Below are 19,129 nucleotides of genomic sequence, written 5' to 3'. Positions count from 1 at the left end.
ACCTGAAGAACTCTCTGAGAGGTCCATCATGGCCGTCGGTCTCCTCTCCACTGAAGGAGACGATGGGTGTCGCACTGAAACAGAAGTCCGGCCTCCTCACCACCTTCAGGGTGCTGTGGAGCAGGTCTCTCCTCCTCACCTGGATGTGGGTTTCTACGTCTTGCTCCAACTTCTCCTGTCTGAACCGTCTCAGGATGGAGTCCAGGTCGAGTGTGACCTGCACACCACAGAGAAAGGTTTAAAGGGAGATACTGAGGAAACGTTGTACTTTCTGTACCATTTTTTGGACTCTGAAGATTTTGTTTCAGCGTAAACTCACCTCCTCTGTGTTGCTGGGAACACAAGGCTGGTTGTGTCTTCCCAGCTGATTGTTCTTGTCCTGGTCGCTCTCTGGGCCGGCCTCCAGACAAATCTCCTTCCTTACACGAGACAAAGCACACACTGTATACTCAGGTCATTGAATTATATGGTTCACCATTCATCATTTTTAAATGTTTCTTCACAGGAACAGGAACTGCTTTATTACCTGCTCACAACAGGTGCCTTGCTTGCTGATTTCTCAGATCCTGCCTGTTGAGAGAAGAGTATTTTAACTGCATGTGGAAAGAATATCTTGAAGTTAAATTACTTTGTTTGACTAAATATATTAGTGAAAACAATATTAACAAAGGGAACCCACACACATCGCTATATACCCAAAGCAGTGAATCCATGTCTGTCAGAGCTCTCACATTACACACCAAAAGACAGAAATATTGGAATTATGGGGAAGCTATTGTATAATATGTAATGAAGGCAATGCATTTAACGATTCCTGCTGGATACAAATAGAGCCAAAGCAGGCTGAGGCAGGTCTTCATTGGTTAATGTCTTTAATTTGTGATGAAGTTGCAGAGGATGATTTTATGGGGATAAAAACAAATATAAAAAATGAGTCACATTTGGTAGAAATGTACTATATTGTGGTTTACCCGTGGGTAGTCCTGCTGGCTGATGATGTACAAAGCACCATGACCAGAGATCCTGAGTGCCTGGTCTCCGGTCCAGCCCTTTGCAGGAGTGTCGGGGACAAACAGTACCCCTGAGCCAAGAACACACTGGAGACCACGCATACCATCAGATATAATTGTACCATAATATGGGAGAATTGAAGGGAAACTTTCTAGAGTTACTGTCAGAGTTCAGCTTTACATTACTTTGTGGAAAGCTGAACTTAATTGCAAATTCAGCCTTTATTTGTGGCCCAAATCTTTATTCTTAAAGCCTTGGTTATGCTTCCGCGTAGTGAAGCACGGTCTCACGACTGCGTCCAAGCAACTGCGTGGCCATTGCGTGATCACTACGCGGAAGCATAACAGAGGCTTAAGCCCCCTTGCGTTGTGTCAACGCGGAAGCATAACTTGGGCATTAGACCTCTAAAGAAAGAGTGAACCGGTAGACTATCAGTCAAACTAGCTCTCACCAGGACAGAAACACACACACCTGAAGATATGTGAAGGCGAACCTTTGTCCTGCTCGTTTTACAAACCGCCCACCGAAGAGCATCACCAGGCGACTCTCCAACTGATTGGCCGACCAACCATAGTCAATTGTGATACGAGCAGTCATTCCTGCGTCCGCTAGAGCTGCTCGTTCTTTGCCTCGAGGAACAGTGTGACTGGAAGAACAAAAGGAATATTTACTTCATTAATATATAGTGAAAATAGATTATTTATTTAAATGCAATTCAAGATTATCTCACCGGTATGTCACCAGGGTCATAAATTAAATTGCGTAAATGTGTTGCGGTAATCATTATTTGAGAAAAAACACACGTGCCGTTTAAGAAAGCATGAATGTTCTTAGCTAATTTTAATGGCAGTTTTCCTCACTGATATTTTTGGCCAAACTGAGAAGGATTCGTGACCATGCTCTATTTCACTGAATCTTCAATTAGTATTGCGATGTGCCCAGGGTGGAAGATTTGGACGAATTGTGGCTCTATCACAGAAAATATTAGATTATGATTGATCTTCTCAAGAACAAGAATAGATATACAGAAAACTGGACTTTGGTTAGATAAAGCGTATCATGAACTTGAGTTCTGAAAAATGTTGCCCCAAACATTAAAAATAGCCCACTTATTTGTAGAGACAGATAGATGGAAGACAGATAGATGGAAGGGAAAGGTGATCTTAGACTAAAATAACACCGCTCACCTCTCCAGCTGTGCCAGGTAGTGTCCTCTGGGGAGACAGACCACATCTTTGACCACCAGTCCTGTCTTCTGCAGAGTCAGGCTCTTCCACTTGAGACGGTGGACTTTGTTTGGAGACGGCTGCAACACACAGCACAACCACACAGTACAACCTCACACAGTATGACACACACAATACAACCTCACACAGTACAACCTCACACAGTCCAACACACACAACACAACCTCACACAGCACAACCACACAGCGCAACCACACAGCGCAACCACACAGCGCAACCTTGCGCAGCGCAACCTCACAATACAACAGCACACAGTGCAACACACACAATACAACCTCACACAGTACAACATTTCACAGTTGTTTTTTTCCCCACTGCAAAACCATCCAGGAAAAGTTTAAATTATTGATTGATGAATCAACTTATCACAATCATGAACAATTTCCATTTTGAATCATTAAAATGGCCCCCTTTGGGTTCAAACTCACACTGATATAAATCTAATCTTGCTACGAGTGTGACCTCTTGGGTTCAGGGAATTTGCTGACATTTTGCACACTACATCAATTAATCAATTAAAAAAGCAAATCCATAAAACAGGCCACAGACAACAAGAACAAACATTCATTAGAAAATAACCAAAAATATGATTAGTGCACAACAAACCTGTGTTTAACCTACAGTTTCATATTCCTGAGATGGAAGGGGCTCAGTGGTCTCAGCGACAATCATTCAAATGGCTCAATGTTTACACACGTCACCCTGCTGAAATTGATTGTGATTTGCTGATCAGGAGATAAAATAAAACCAGAGGGCGACGTACCGTGGTCACAATGGAAGGATCACATGATCTAATATCCACTAGCTCAGTCTCAGACACTTTGAGGGGAGGAAACACCTACGTGAAGGAAAAGAAAGCAGGAACATGGGTGAATATGATTGAGAAAAAAAAAAAAACATGCTAAATACAGCCAGACTTTGCATTTCATTCATAAGCCGTCATTTCCATTTGGGACGCTTTGCATTGTTGCTAAATCTAATTATTTATTTATTTACATACATACCTACTTATATCCCTCATATTCACTGACCTCCATTTCTATCTCACTTTCCTCCATGAATACTAGGACAGAGGTGTGGTGCTGGACCTCCGTCTGGACGGGAGGCTCCGTTTCTGGCTTGGTCTGCTGTCTGGGTGGGGTCTGGACTTCTGTCTCTGGTTCCTCTTCACAGTCGGGGGCCAGAGGATGATCCAGGTGTCTCTGGGTTCAAGAATAGAAAGAGGAACATGTTTACTGGGAATGCACACGAAAATAATGATGCTCCATAAGAATGACATGATATTTTAGATGCAAAACTGTTTTTCATTATAGAAAAACCATAACATTTCCATTCATTGGGAACTAGAATGTATTCAGTCTGTGTGAACACTTTGTATGAGAATGTGGTATTTAAAATGTTATGTTATATCCCTAGAGCAGTGGTTCCCACCATTGTGACCCCTTAAGACAAAGAACTCTTTTTATATGTAAATAATGTCTTGTCTTGTTTACTAAAATGTTTATATGGGATTCAAATTAATTTATATTAAATGTTAATTTCAGTACTTGGTTTAATCAAAAGGAGATTCTAAGACTCTGGGGTGCCTCATGTGGACTAGTCACATGACCTTTACAATGATTAATTTCTTAGGGATCAGCAGCATCTAGTGTCACTCCATTTAACCACAGTCCACTAAAGATTCTGATAGATCACATCTATAAATGAAAAAAAAAAAACATCATGTGCACTAATATTTACATGCAGGCCATTTGGACGCTCCGTGACTTAGACAAGGCTGATAACACAGAGTGGCAGTCTGAGGACTACCAGAGTCTTGTTTTTGTAGATTTGATTTAGAGTTCAACCTGTATTCTGAGAAGCATTGGTACTGAAGACACACCTGGTCAGAGCTCTGTTCCTCTTCCTCCTCCTCCTGTGTCGGTGTCGCCACGCAGGGCTCCTCTGAAGAAAACAGCTCCATCTCTATGTTTTCTGTGATGGCCAGCAACTCTGCCTTCCTATTACTCAGCGTCATCCTCTCTGATCCAAAAAGCTTTTTTTTTTTTTAAATTATTATCTCCTTGATCCCTTGTCCCTTTTGATTGTTTTCGTGCCTGTCACTGCTTTCTATTGCCTTTCTAGTTTCCACCCCGAAACAGGCCTTCCAAATGTCCAAACAGCTGAGCTCTTATTAACTCAAGCTGTGATCTATCAGCGACTCAGAGTTGTGCTCTCCGGATGTGATTGGTTCTATGGACTCATCTGAAGCTATGATTGGTTGAGAGGTTTGTGAAATGACGGGTTGGTTCTGCAGAGTCTCATGTTTGCCTGTTGTTGTTGGAGGTTTTAAATTGTTGATTCCAGTCTCTGCATAATTCATTTAAGTGTTTAAGCTTCAGACAGCCAATTGGAGTTTACAGAAGGTTAATTAATAAGATTAAAGAGGCACAATACAGAATTAATGTCATTAATCAACTTCTCCACACATTCTTTGTGGCCTGTTTCATGAGTAATCTGATGGTTAAGTCACTTTTTAATCATGACACTATCCCAATAGCGGTCCCTAAAGTACTCCCAGGTCCAAAATACTAACATATACATTTAAAAAAACATTTTTCATTAATTGATTGAGCTCAAATGTGTTTGGTAGTCAGGTAAAAGTAGGACATTTCTTGACCTTTGTATTCAAACGGCCCAAAACAGCAGCTAACTGAGGTTGCAGACATCAGCAGGAGCAGATACTACACCACAGAGATCTACTATCTAATCATGTGTTCTCCAGGGTAAACTGAGTATTTGTCAAGTCACACCACAAAACTGTGGTGAAACTGTGGTAACTAAACAAACACACTGAACGATGAAATCGAAATGTCAGTAAACTCTTGACAGCGGCGCAAGAAATCTTTGGCTTTAACCAACTTCATGCAGTCAAACTCAAACCTGCAAGAAACGGGTATAGCAGGAAGTTACGAGGAAGAATACATCCAGTAACACAACATGTTGGTGGACTGATAAGATATATTTGGCTAAATTCCAAAGTACTTGCAGCTTGAGTGACAAACATTTTCCACTTCCTGAAAGTAAAAACTTACATTACATGGTTTTCATTCAACAGTGGCAATATAAATTACACAGAGACAGGGTGACTGATATCTGTCGAGGTATTTGCATCGTAATGTAACTGTTGACCCAATGAAATGTTCTCCTATTCAACGCCTGTGAAATGATGGTGCACTATAGCAAACTCCAAGGTTACCTGAGTTGGAGAACAACACACAAGTCTTCAGGGTTATTCTCTTTTATATACTGAAACAAAAAATGTTGAGGACATAAATCTGGTGATGGGCCCTGTAGCTTTTAAGTGCTTTAAACTTAACAAATTCCTGGGTTTAGGAATTCCAAGTCGAGTTTTAGGACTACCAAATGTATCAAATAAAAATAAAGTTAGACATTAACGTTTGTTTCACCACATACAGTATGGACCACATTTAGCTACAAACATATTTTTTAAGCGTTACAAAAAAGGCAATCTATTACAATATAATATACAAAACTCAGAAATGCAAAACAATACTGACTGAAAAGGACTAACTAAAAATCCAGCTTGTTGGAAATATAGGCTGGACTGTGTTGCTCCTGCAAACCTGCATGGAAACCAAAAACCAAACAAAGTGCTGTTCACAGCATAGAGTCAAGAGACCCAGGAATGTGTGTGTGTGTGTGTGTGTGTCGTCAGGCCAGCAGGTGTCTCTGACTACATGTCAACAGGTGAGGTAGAAAGTATAAGGCCGTGCCGTCATCAGGTATCAGTTCCAAGAACTCAGTGGGGCTCGTCTCCATGGCAACCACAACCAGCGTCTCTGTTGGCACATCAAAATATCACAGCTGATCTCAACGTTCTGACCGTTCCAGTTTCATGCACAGATCTCGTCTTTTTGCTACCCCATGCACTATTGTTCCTTGTCAAACCCTGGGGCCTATATTATATCTTTATATATATTATATATACCAACAATGCAACTTTTTGTTGCTAAAGGTCTAAACGTTGTTTCAAACTCTCCCTGTAGCCTAATGCCAGGAACAAACTTGAGGTGATGGAAAAGGGAATCTTGTACCTATCTGTCCTGTTGGCTTAAAACGTAGTCAAATTTAAATATACTAATGTTACACTAAGATTATGGCCAATGTCAAGTCAAAAATGACTCATGGTAAATATATGTTGTTCTTGTCAAAACTATGTCAAGAGTTCATTCTGGGAGAAGCTTCTACCTTTGAGGGCAGCCAATAGGATGTTGTTGTCTGCAGCAGCTCTCGTCCTATTGCAAAGCTCCGGTAGCAGCTTCTGCCACCATAACACCTGCAGGGATTAGACAAGACAGACAGGGTAGTACTTCTGATAATCCCTGGGTGTGACTTTCAGAATATATACAAAACAAACAGGCATGAAACAGAGAGGGCAAGGCGAGAATGTCACTCTTCACAGTTCAGGCTACAGCTCAGTACAAACCAAATAACACTCTTGTAACTGGTGGTTGGCATAGGCGATGATGGCCTGAGGACATCGGTCCAACAGCTTTTCAATGCTGCGGTCGTACTGCCCCCTTCTGGTGGCACAAAGGAGGTGCAAGCTGAAGCCCCATAAGGTTTCCTCTGAAAGTTGCTCCATCAGAGGCAGGATGGAGCCTACAGACAGGGATGGACCACACAGGAGGGACTGGAGACAAACAGATGCAGGAATAAAAATAACAGGACAATGACAGATAAAAGAGGGACTTTGTTTGCATGCATGTAGTTTTCTATAAGTAAACATGGCTCTATTGTTGTTATTTCAGTGGTGTATGCATATGTATGAGTCTAATAAGTCCTGACGGACTTTGTGGGAAGATGTGTCTGTGAGTGAGTCTTTTTTTCAAACAGATTACCTGCAGTTTGAACAGCGCCTCCTGGTGTTGGGAACTGGTAGTGTGAGCTGGATTGAGAACAGTGAGCCATGGGTACAGAGCACCGTAATGGGAGCAGGAGTTTATCTAAGACACACAAACACGGAGGTCTCTTAGTGCATGAGAATGATTTCTGAACATCATGAGGCATTTTACGGGAGTCCGTCAGAAAATAAAAAGATGATATTGGAAACTTGACCTGCTATGAAACAAACAGCTGCTGTCAGTTTTAGCTACTTTACCAGATCGTCAGCGCTTTTCAACGGCCTGCGACTTGAAGGTGTGTGTGGTCCGTTGGTGTGCGTATCAGAGTTTGTGTTTGTCAGTCGGTCGATGTAGATGGATGCCAGGCGGAACAGAAGTTCCTGGATAACAGTTTCCTGTGAGGAGGCCATGAGCATCGCCTCCCAGAAATCCACCTGTAAGCAATTCTCACAGCCCAGCTCCTAGAAACAAACACATGTATTTGCTGCCATTCTTCTCACACACACACACACACACACACACACACACACACACACACACACACACACACACACACACACACACACACACACACACACACACACACACACACACACACACACACACACACACACACACACACACACACACCTTGAATATGTGATCAGCCTGCTCCAGCTGGAGTTTGCTGTTTTCATGTAAAGCCACCATGGCCGCCACCAGCAGACCCGGTTGGGACTTTGCCATCTGGCGAGTCAATGCTGTGGGATGGACGTGCTTGTACTGGCATCCACCTCCGCCATGCACCAACAGCCTGGGCTCCTCGATGAACCCGTACACCACCAGCATCTGAATACAAACAGGCAGTCCGTCAGACTGACTCCTACATGTTGTATAACGTGTTTTTCCACATTGTCCCCGTCGGATCAAAGATCTTTGCAAAAACATCAAACAAAGAAGTGTCAAGTAACAAATGTACAAAATGTAACTTGGCACGATAGTGGCACCTAGGAAATGAGATCAGAATGTCTGATTGAATGTTTGACATTAGACGTTAAAGTGTCTACCATTCCACATGCACAATTGTATTTCTCATCAGGATATAGACAAATGCAAACTGTACAAATAGCAACACACTCACACAACTTTTCCAACTAGGAAGCGTTCCTGAACGCACTCACACTACATCCCCCGTCCCGTCTAACCTCAGCGTGTCTTTCTATCAGCTGCGTGTATTGGGGCATGTCGTCCAAACGCAGCATCATGGTCGCCATGGTGGTCGTCAGAAGAACAGACACCCCAGCTGTGTCCTCCAGATGTTGTAGGATTTGCAGCGTCTGGGCAGGACTGATGTTTATCATGGAGGGGCTGGCGCACACGCTGACGAGCTGTGAGGGCTCTGATTGGCTGAAAATGTTGATGACCTCATCAGCTGCCTCCTGCAGAAAGATAATGCATCAACTCTTCCTTTTTATTTAGTTCCTTGTGTATTTATTATCTTATTTTGGAGAACTGGTGGTAAAAGGTTTGTTGTGGAATACAAATAAAACAGCCGACAAACCGATGAATCTAAAAATGATACAGTACGTTATACAGCCTTGCATGAGACAAGCAGCATGCAAAGCTGTATGGTTTTAATAAGCTTGTGTGTACCTGACTGAGAATCTGCTCTGTTTCTTCAAACAGGAAATGCTTCAGATAGAACAGGAAGCCGGGGCCGTAGGAGTGAGGGCTGCTGGGAAGCGGGCGGTTCCTGGCCATGATCTCTGACACTGACAGACCAGACATCCTGTAGTACGGCAAAGCCAGGTGGCAGTCGTTCTGGTGGCTCCTGTCAGAATAGAAAATCATTTTGAGGAAAATATCTTTTGGTCTATCAACAGAAAACAACTATAATGATCAAGTAAATACATATTATGTTAAGATGTATCAACAAAATCTCTTTCATATATGAGACTAATATGCTCATCCTTCCACTATTACTCTTTTATGTTAACAATGATGGGATTAAACCACTTAAATAGTCGTGTGTGTGTTTGTGTTACCTGCTGAAACAGTCTCCCAGCTGTGCACAGTTCTGCCTCAGTGCCTCCTCCAGTTCTTGACCATCCGTCCGTTCAGCCGTCTGTTTGTCGGCTGGTCCGTCTGTATCTGCCTGCAGAGACACCGCAGGGTCATCCTCCGTGCTCCGCTGCTGCTCTGATGTTTGGAGTAAGGAGGCGCGCAGGAGGAGGTGAGCTTCACTCAGGAGGTGTCGCAGGCTTTGGGCCTGTGGGTTGGTCTCCGCATACTGCCGGCTGTATTCAACCTGACACAGGCGAGTGTACAGAAACATACAGTTTATACAAACAGTAAGCTTCACATACTGCAGGGTGCAAAATGTGTTTCTCACCTCGAGTTCTAAAGCCATACTTTCTTACAGAAGAAAGAAGAAACTAAGTAAAAACCTTTGGCAAGTATTTGTAGGAATTCCTGAATGAAGCAGGTCATTTAGAAAAATTAAACCTGATCTTGGAAAATATTTAAAACTTAATCATTTCTAATTTAAACTAGTTAAAATAAACGTGCATGATGATCATCAGTAATTGTAAATATAAATGTCAGTACACAAGTACACAACCACAGGAGCAGACACTGAGACTAAGTGGATTTGCTTTTTCAAAGTGAATGAATGTTTGTGATACCATCTCTCGGTAAAGAGTGAGGGGCGAGACCATGTCGACCACATAGAGGTTCCATCCGTGTCCTGCAGTGCTGGTTTCTTTGGGAGAAGAGATCGTCCACTTCCTGCTCCTGAGTTCAGAGGTTAGACACAGGGGGGCAAACGAATAATTAAACAGAAAGATGAGCTAGATCCTAATGTCTTATCCCACACAGTAGATGATCAGCTGATCTCAAAACCTGCAGACTGTTCAAATGAATTACCCATGATTCATGGAAACACTGTTGTCAACACGACAGGACGTTGAGTGAAAACGTAAACGTGTGTTGACTTGGCTCAAGTGTGGATTCTATAAACTGGCATTCAGTCTCAACATTTCCTATGTAAATTCATGTAGAAGCTATAGGATTATATTATATATACAATAACAACTGCTGTTGCTCTTTTCTTAGGTTTCTTTCCCATCATTCTTTGTTCCTATTGTGGAAACATTCTGGTCAAAAGTTGAATCAGCTGCTGATGGCATGTAATGAATAGAATATTTGATCTTATTTTGTGTTATCAGATTAAGCATCACTAAAAAATATTGTTACACTTTCAGTTAAAAAATATGTATTGAACATTTTAAAAAATGGCAAAGAATGAAACAGTTTCCCGACAGAATAAAGCAGAATTAGAGTGTATGAATGTACATTAAAAAATACTTGCTGTACATGCAATACTAATGAATGTATGCATTTATAGAGGTTTCTAAAAGTTTTTAACAGAAGAAAATCAGTTTTAGTTGATTTGATATTTTCCTTGTAGCCTAATCTTAAAAGCTTTGAAGGTTGCTTTGAACGGGAGGATATTCATCGTCTTTTTTTGGTTTTATTTGACATATTTTACCATTTGTGCCAAAAAGGCACAGCTCACTCTTCTGCCTTTTTAAAATGTTTAATCAATATTTAACTTAACCTCCAACATATTATTTTTTATAGTGATGCTCACAAAATTATTACATATTGTGTTCAGTACATGGCATCTTATTTTCAGAACAGCAGCTTATTCAAGTTTGACCAAGATTTGCACTCATGGCTGGCTTGTGTATTGTGTAATTCTCTCCAATTGTTATATAACAGTACATCAACTACCTAAAACGACATACTACTGCATTACACATGAACGGAAAAACAGTTAGTGAACCGTTAGTGAACAGGTTAACATGGTAAACAAGTAGTCTGGGGCTCCCGGCATAATGGGTAATCTCTTTGTGTCTTGTGTGCATCATTCTGGTCTTTTAAAACGTCCAGAGTTAAAGCAGAAAACAGTGATGACGGTTGGAAGATTTGTGTTTCATCAGCGCTCTTGAGCTTGCTTTAAAACCCTGCTCAGCGGGAGACTTTATGGATGGACTCTCTAGAGACTTGATATTTGGCTTTGCGAGGGTCCATGCTCGGTGAGGGGGTCACGGACGACAGCGATGCTAAAGGCTAAAATACTTCTCTGTATCTGCAGTTATTGGCGCAAGAGTTGGAGAAGATGCCACTAGTGAAATCATTTCTACAAGAACATATAAGGTATATTGCGTGCAGGGTTTACAAGAAACCAGGGATCTAGTAAAGCTGGATTACTTTGACCAAAGATAATTAGTTTGTGAGCAAAAAGTCACACAGACTGAGGGCAGTTAGGTCGGTTATGGTTGGATTGGTTTAGGAACTACAATGGGAAGTGTTGTCAATTTAAGGCCAAGCTGCAAAGGCAGGCAGGAATTCACATCATTAATTACGGGTTGAAAGTACAAGTATCATTGCATATAGTAAATCTTGATACAAGAAATAAAATGTTCCTGACGTTTTTTATTGAATGCAAAAAATGGATTCTGTGAAATATCATCAAAAAGTGAGCAGTTAGTGAAATTTTTAGTAGTTTGTCATTCCTCATATACATACAAAAGGTCATGTAAAGTGAAATTACTGGACAAGATGATTATCTTAATAATTATAGAATGTAGTTCTGAAATGATACAAAAATAATTAATGATGTAGTACCTTTAGTCGCTCTCTCTCTACAAAAGGAAAAAAGTGCTTCAACGACTTTGTTCCGTGACATTTCAGGTTAAATAGAATCAAACCATCAAGGTTCCCTTTTAAATATGCACCAATATAAGGATTTAATTTACAATTTTTCCTGGCATTGCAGCTTGGCAGAAGTGACAACTGAGACTGTGGTGGGGTTTGGGGTTTGGGGGGGTTTGGGATTCGTCTTACAGGAAGGGGCGTGACAGAAGGCTCTCCAGAGCCGGCGTGGTAGCGGGATCGATTCCCACTGCCAGGAGAATACCAGTCAGCATGGTGTGATCTTTCAACTCGCTAAAATAACGACATACACACACAGTAACCAGGTTTATATGCATGTATGTCTGCACACACATCACCAGTGCTGATCAAGTATTCTGGTACCCATAGGGAGGCATCTGATGACATGTCCAATGAAGCTTATAAAAGGCGTATGATATATCATATTCGTGTGTGTGTGTGTGTGTGTCTCTTACAAGCCTCTGCGTTGTGGGGTGCGTTCAGGCTCCTCTGGTGTCTCCGTGTCAGCGGTGGAGAGCAGGATAACATGGCGGCCGTAGACGCAGACGGAGCGCAGGCCAATAAACAGCTGCATCCTGAGCGCACACACCTCTAGGCTGCACGGCGGACACGCCTTCAAGCACAGACAGAGCGGTGAGACTGAACCACACACACTGAGGCCACAAAACAAAGGTGTTAAGGTTAGCCTCACACCTTCATGGTGGTGTCGATGTAGGGGTCTTCAATCCTGGCTGCTACTGCTGCACAGCGCACTGTGAAACACTGCAAGGCACTCCTACCAGACACACACAGGAATCAAGACACACACTTACTGAGGCTCAAAATCATGAAGGCTTTGAATGGAGATGAATCATGACTTGTACGTGTCATAAACACAATTTACGAGTAGTACAGGCCTGTCGTAGGGGTCATGTGCAACTGGTCTGCTGTTTTACATACATACGTTTTTCCACTAACGGACTATTTACGTTGGTTGAAATGATTTCTTGAGTCATGGATGGAGACGTTTTTAACAAGATGAGATGAACTGATTTCCATATCAAATAGACAGCAGACTTACTTTGTTATGACGTGTAACAGGTGGTCTGTCAGCACCGCCTTCAGGACCTTCTCCGGATACTGATAGGCTGAGAGAAGCTCGACGCCGCCCTTCAGACTGTACATGTAGCCGGCAGTGGGCAGAGAGAAGAAGCAGAATATGCATAATGGCTCTTCCAGAGTCACTGGCTGGTTACCTGGAGAAAGAAATACAGAAGTATGTTATTTAAAACAACGATGCTGTTACCAATTCATGTGCACAGCTGTGTTGTAAGTTATGGAGTCCTACAACTTAAAATCTTGTTTAACCAGTGAAAGAATATGGCATAATTTCACCCATTTCCAATACTAAGACACTTTTACTAAAGAAACTCAAGTGTTCTTCTGGGGTTTACCAGTACAGAAATTACTCTTGTTTGTTATTATTTTTTCCTGAAAGAAAGGTAACGTGTAAAAAGATCTAGAATGTGAAGATGACATTTTATAATGTTATATAGTATTCTCTGAATTGCAGTGGATGTTATTCAGGGCTTTACGTGCAACTGGCCTTAATATATTAATGGTTTGATCAGAAGTTTTCCATTCACTACTCGATTAACACTGGTCTGACATACAGACCCAAAGCATATGTTGCGTTAACACAACAGCCATATATGAGTCTCTGCATCTCAGACAGGATTGCTGTACTGACTGGTGAACAGCGGGTACAGCTGTAGGGAGTGGAGTTGAGTCTCCTCCACATTGCAGCCCTGGAAGAATTCTGGAGTAAAACGCCTGCAAGACAGAAGTGACACACGTTAAATACAGCTCACAGAGCAAACATACGCTCAGTGTGAAGGTCTAAAGGTCAAACGGATCCCCAGAAATGCATGTTCACACCTGAACAGAACATAGGACAGTGTGTATTGTCCTGTGCCGTCTTCCAGCCCGGCCTTTTCTATGCTGACAGGGATGTTGCAGTCTTTAGCCCGATCACCGAGCAACTCCTGGTGTCTCGGAAGGACCAGAAAGTCAGCTTGCTCTTCCAGATGATCTGCTACACACACACAAACACACACACACACAAATTATGTCTGTCATGTCTTCTGGCAAACTAAAGCTTGATGATAACCAGGTGTGAAGTGAATTCTCTCTATGGTCATTAATTGCTTTGTGGAGTGTTTCGGCCAAGCCCATTCAGCTTCCAGTAGTAAGACTCAATATGTTCTTTCAGAAACCTAAACGTTTCTGATTGTACAGTCTCACAGTCTGTAAAGTAAACGTAACAAGAAACATGCACAGATGGCATCAGCCATTAAAGACGGCAACACACACTGACCGTTCTTTGTGCCTGATGATTCTTCCATGGTTTTAGGTTCAGAGGATGCATCCAGTTTCAGAACCAGCACCTCCAGCTCCGCCTGCACTGCCACATATCCTCCACACAGCGCCACCTAGGGGGTAGAGGTGTCAAGAGTAATCGAAGCCACATGGTGTCAATTTTAATAGTTTGAACTTTGAAACAAAAGCAAATGCATCTCCTGTGAAATGATCAAAATCTCTTTAGGGTTTTTCCTCTATTTATTATCTTTTATTCACCAGGCACAGTTCACACCACCAACTTATAATTATAATAAGAATAATTGTTGGAACTGCAGATCACTAAGATATTTCAGTTGTTTGAAGTATTTCAGCAAAACAAATGTCAACACAATGTGGACAACGGACTTCTATTATTGCAACTATACATATGGCTTTATGATAAAATGTGAAGCAGTTTGTAGGCATTATATTTACTTAAAGAATCATGTACATGTGCGTTACTTACTGCTATGACTGTGTTGAAGATAGATATATTTAATTATGAGGCAAATACAACAAAATAAACTGAGGCATAAGAAAAGATTCAAAAGAAGTACCTGCTTAGGCTTGAATTTTGGAATATGCAGGATAACTGAGCGTTCAAAATCCAGGAAATTCTGGTTTGAACTTAAGGTCTGACCTGAAAACAAACAGGGGACTGATAAGTTCAAGCAGGAAACCAAGCAAACTGGACCTTTATTCTTTCAGCACAGCCCCTTACCTGCTACACTACTAGTCATGCAGATTATGCTTTGGAGCACATTCTTCACTTTTAACCCTTAGAGATCCACATAGAGCAACTTTTGTCTTTTTTAGGAGGCTGAATTTCCATAGTGAGATAGCAGGTCAACAGTATAAGCCACATATAAGTGGTATACATCAACTGAAACCTGGGAACCTGGAGATAAGTTTGTTAAGATGCAACATAGCACTATTAGTCAAGTTGTTATCCAAAAATCAGAAATACAAATTCATTCATTCAAATAAATTGTCAAAGTGTAAAACGGCTAAGCACATTATGATAGAAGGGTGATATGATAGCCATCCCCATGCTCAATTATATAAGTTGCTGCAGCCATTTTTTGGCTTGATAGGTCATTCCATACAGTGTCAAGTTTCAAAAATTGGGCTTATTGGCTTCGAAGCCTTCCCATCATACCCAATTTATGCAATTTTAAGAGTTTATATCCGTAGGTGAGAGGTAAGGGAACCAGTGTGAATATGGCCATTCCAGTTTTCCCCTCACCAAAAACTGTAGTTACTCAAACCCTTTATGACCAAGTCCACTATGTCCTCATATAAAGACAGTAATATCGACACACGTTTCATGTGCAGTTGTACACAATGCCTTTGAGGACCATTTTCTATAGGACTCTTTAAATCCAGCATCCAAACATAATGCACTTGGACAATGTGCATTAGTGGCAGAAGCCATTTAATCTCCATTTCTTCTTTGGGGATGGTAGCAGGAATACACATTATTCACTACTGTGCGTTACTTTCCTTGAGTTACCTTGACTCTGACTGGAGCTCTGCTGAGAGTTCGGCCAGGTGCTCTGAAGGATCTGCTGGCTCTGACTCTGCTGGGGTTTCCCCCAGAGAAAGAAACATTAAGTCACTTCAACAACAGCAAACTTATGTGGTTTAGAGTAACAATGTCAAAACATGCTTCTATGTCAACTTGTTGCAGGTTGTTCCCCATATTAAGTAAATGAAAAAAAAAAGTCTTTAAATTAAGATAATCTATAAAAATCCACAGATTAGCAGTTGAACTCTTACCAGGCTCTGCTGGTTCTGTCTCCTCAAAGCAAACAGAACCAGCGTGTTCTCGCAGCCGACCAGAAGGTCTCCTGTTACCGAGCAACACGCCACAGCAACGGGACGCTCCGACAGAGGGATCTCAATGATCTCCATTTGCACTCCGCTCCGCACTGACGCTCCACGCAGCAGGTGCCCCAACAAACGCACCCCGACGCGGGCCTTTCCCTCCGCCTACAGAGCAAGGATAAGTATGAAAAGTACAGAACAATAAATGGATATAAACTAACTACAAAGCGTCATATTCACATTCATAGATGAGAACCAGGAAACTGGACTGCTAAGGTTTAATGTTGATGCCACAGTGAGTACGGAGGGAGACGTTATACTATAGATTATTTTGTTTTTTTTTTATTCCATTTCCTAGTTTAATTTAATATGGTTAAAAATTAAACTTGCGTATAATATATCAGAGACAGAAAGACCCTGGTCAGTGTCTACCTGGTAGCGCCAGTTGGTGTAGGCTCTCAGGTAGGTGGCGCTGTTCTTTTCCTCAATGGTCACCAGGTAATCTCCTGGATGTAGGCAGGGAAGGAGAAAGGAAAGCAAGGATGTTTAAAATGTATTTTTGCTCTGCAGCTCGCACTGTAACCGATACTACTGAAGGCTTCCTTGCTCTCATATAAACGATGAGACTATGATTGATTATTGTATAGTTCCCATTGCAGAGATGGGAGGCTGACAAAGGAAGAAGAAGACTTTTTTTTTTTTACCAATCTTGCTGTGCTGCATGCTCTTCACGGTGCCCATGGTGGCAAAGCGGCAGATGAACGGGCAGCCCTCCTGCTCCACGCTGTAGGCCTCCACCTTTAGTCCAACACATTATAACATAGTCATGTCATGGCCTGCAGAAACCGTTCATCCCCAAAATGTTATATCTTAAGAATTAAGATTAACTGTGACTCCCACAACCAGCATTTACATGCATTTTTATTCCGAGGTTACACCCCCCTATCTATGTATATGGGTTAATATTAGCCGTTTAATAGTTAGTCGATATTCATTTATTGAGGTAATAGAAGTTCTACTAATAAAAGATGTAGTTTTTTATCTTCCCACAAATAAAATCAAAAACAGGACTACGGTTTAAAAGTATGGATATTTTAAAGGCAACCTTGCATCCTCCAGTAGCCACCACAAACAGGGCTCCTCCTCCACAGCAGACCAGTCCAGGCTCCTGTTCCACCTGAGACACAGAGATACAAGGTACATACATTCTGACCTGATACAAAACTGCACTTGAAACCATGATGATTAGTATTTATTTGTAAAAACACAGTAGACTGCATGAACCTACCTGTACGATCTGCTGTGAAGTGAAAGGATGGCAGTTGTAGACGTGAACCATGATTGGTCCTCTTGGAGGGAGGATTCAGTCCAAGGTAGAAATGTAACCCGTGTCCTTTTGATGGCTGATGAATCTACAAACTCTTCCGCCTCCTCTGGGTTCACTGGAGGCCTTGTCCAGCAGGACGCCTAGCTTAATTGGAAAAAACAAACAAAAAAACAACCTTATTAGAGTTAGATATCATGAAGAAATTACTTTTTGGTTCTCTGACAGGAATATGGGTCAGTTCACATAATTATAAAACACATTCCCTTACTGGTAGGAACAGTATTCTAGAGGTGGAAAATTGCCATTTAAGCATGTAGTTTTCTGACATTTTATGTGAGACATGTTCACGTGTTATAAGCGCATGTGATTTTCAGATATTTCCCATTTAGATTGCAATGTCTGTGGAAACATCCATTTAACATGCAATAAGAAGCTGCCGGTCGATCAACAAAAAAATGTATCTGCAACTATTTTGATGGCAAAAAGCCAAATATCCTCTGTTTTCAGCCTCTCAGAAGAGAAGATTTCTGCTGCTATTCTTTTTCATATACACCAATAACTTGGATATTCTGGGATTTTTTACTTTTGGTTAAACAAAGCATAAGACTAAACAATCAAGAAAGTAACCTTAAGATGGATCAATAAACAACCGCTTTTTAAATGTAGTGATTAATGTATAAGTATCACGTGAGGAGGATTTCACACGTTGAATACCAGCCACATCTGGTTTTCAGACACTTGTATGAACTTCACATGACCAGTACGATGAAGATAAATGGAATTTGTTGATACTTACTGAAAATGAAATTTAATAATAATAAAAAAATAAATCAGAAGCAACCATCTTGACTATTTATTTGACAGCTAGTGGAAGGACTGTCTGCACTCATTCTTCAGAGCTGTATTACAACTGACAGGAAAGCATCACTCAAACCTTCTTCTTTCTAGGCTCAACCTCTCCACCACAGTCACCTCTAACACATCATCACCATGTCGACCTATTCAGTCAAAAACATATGTAACAACGCATCTAACTCGCTCTCAAACCAGTATATCACAGGGAGCTAAATGTAGCTTTCCCTGCAGCCCCGGCTGTCTAGTGTTTCTCTAATCGATATCACATGCCGCAGTCTTGTGAGCAGCAGAGGGTGTGCGTTCAATTCACATCAACGCGTTTCCTCGTTGCTTTCGCTCTTTACACTTTAGTAACACACAGACAATGTTACAGAGTCTTTACAGAATATGTGTGAAGTACCTGCTTTGCTGCCAGTTCTTCGCTTCCTTCTCTTTTCCTACTTCACTATAAACGGCTGCACTTTTATTGATGTCACGCCGTGAAGCAGGAAGTGAACCGTCAACCACAACATCGCAGAGCCCGCCCCCTCTCGATGCTCATTGGCTCAGATTCCTGCTCGTACTGCCTTTGGCTGTCTTGCCGTCGAGCTGTCACAATAGAAAGTTTTAACGTTTCCGTTTTTTGACACTTTGGTTTGATTTCATGTAAACAGCTGGTGAAGTTTGTTTTTTTTAACAATATTTTATATTTTATCAGTTGTGTGTAATGAAATAATAAACGGAGAGCCCCATTTAAAAACGACGAACAACGGTAACTGGCCAAACAATACTACTGCTATTCATAATAATAATAATAATAATAATAATAATAATAATAATAATAATAATAATAATAATAATAATAACAATAATAATAA

The 19,129-nt window shown here is 41.3% G+C and overlaps 3 protein-coding genes across 7 annotated transcripts in view; all 3 read right to left on the bottom strand.

Annotated features, from left to right (window-relative positions):
* The window catches only part of LOC311014854 (G2/M phase-specific E3 ubiquitin-protein ligase-like), a 31,715-nt gene extending 29,278 nt beyond the window's left edge, over nt 1–2,437 (bottom strand). For both annotated transcript variants that reach the window (XM_084011721.1, XM_084011722.1), the window contains exons 1-6: nt 2,199–2,437; nt 1,483–1,657; nt 972–1,097; nt 527–570; nt 320–419; nt 3–217 (exon numbers count right to left, since the gene is read on the bottom strand). In XM_084011721.1, coding sequence (XP_083867847.1) covers nt 3–217; nt 320–419; nt 527–570; nt 972–1,097; nt 1,483–1,608 — 611 coding nt within the window. In that variant the 5' untranslated portion in view covers nt 1,609–1,657; nt 2,199–2,437. The remainder of the gene's footprint in view (nt 1–2; nt 218–319; nt 420–526; nt 571–971; nt 1,098–1,482; nt 1,658–2,198) is intronic.
* Nucleotides 2,438–2,955: 518 nt separating this feature from the next.
* Nucleotides 2,956–5,136, bottom strand: LOC311015270 (uncharacterized protein; the record flags this gene model as incomplete). Its single annotated transcript, XM_084012397.1, has 3 exons — nt 4,141–5,136; nt 3,290–3,460; nt 2,956–3,096 (listed from the first exon to the last, which is right to left on the bottom strand). The coding sequence occupies exons 1-3, from the start codon at nt 4,273–4,275 to the stop codon at nt 2,956–2,958; spliced, it is 447 nt and encodes a 148-aa protein (XP_083868523.1). The 5' UTR covers nt 4,276–5,136.
* Nucleotides 5,137–5,284: 148 nt separating this feature from the next.
* On the bottom strand, nt 5,285–18,763 carry hps3 (HPS3 biogenesis of lysosomal organelles complex 2 subunit 1). Of its 4 annotated transcripts, none has more exons than XM_084011699.1 (25): nt 18,673–18,763; nt 17,379–17,561; nt 17,196–17,267; nt 16,795–16,888; nt 16,523–16,596; nt 16,043–16,255; nt 15,777–15,846; nt 14,821–14,903; nt 14,241–14,355; nt 13,802–13,958; nt 13,614–13,696; nt 12,945–13,119; nt 12,578–12,659; nt 12,340–12,497; nt 12,056–12,157; nt 9,829–9,937; nt 9,190–9,452; nt 8,798–8,975; nt 8,350–8,583; nt 7,796–7,993; nt 7,423–7,626; nt 7,163–7,267; nt 6,748–6,954; nt 6,510–6,597; nt 5,285–6,100 (listed from the first exon to the last, which is right to left on the bottom strand). In XM_084011699.1, exons 2-25 carry the CDS (start codon nt 17,427–17,429, stop codon nt 5,973–5,975), a joined length of 3,243 nt encoding a protein of 1,080 aa, XP_083867825.1. In that variant the 5' UTR covers nt 17,430–17,561; nt 18,673–18,763; the 3' UTR covers nt 5,285–5,972. The 4 variants fall into 4 exon arrangements, with proteins under 4 accessions (XP_083867825.1, XP_083867826.1, XP_083867827.1 ...); XM_084011700.1 differs by having other exon boundaries at nt 13,802–13,955; XM_084011701.1 differs by lacking the exon at nt 12,056–12,157.
* Between the last annotated feature and the right edge of the window lie 366 nt (nt 18,764–19,129).

Source organism: Eutrigla gurnardus, assembly GCF_963514095.1.
Source record: "Eutrigla gurnardus genome assembly, chromosome: 6".
Classification (NCBI taxonomy): Eukaryota; Metazoa; Chordata; class Actinopteri; order Perciformes; family Triglidae; genus Eutrigla; species Eutrigla gurnardus.
Note: the sequence above shows the minus strand (reverse complement) of the source record. Positions and strands in the feature narration are given on the sequence as shown.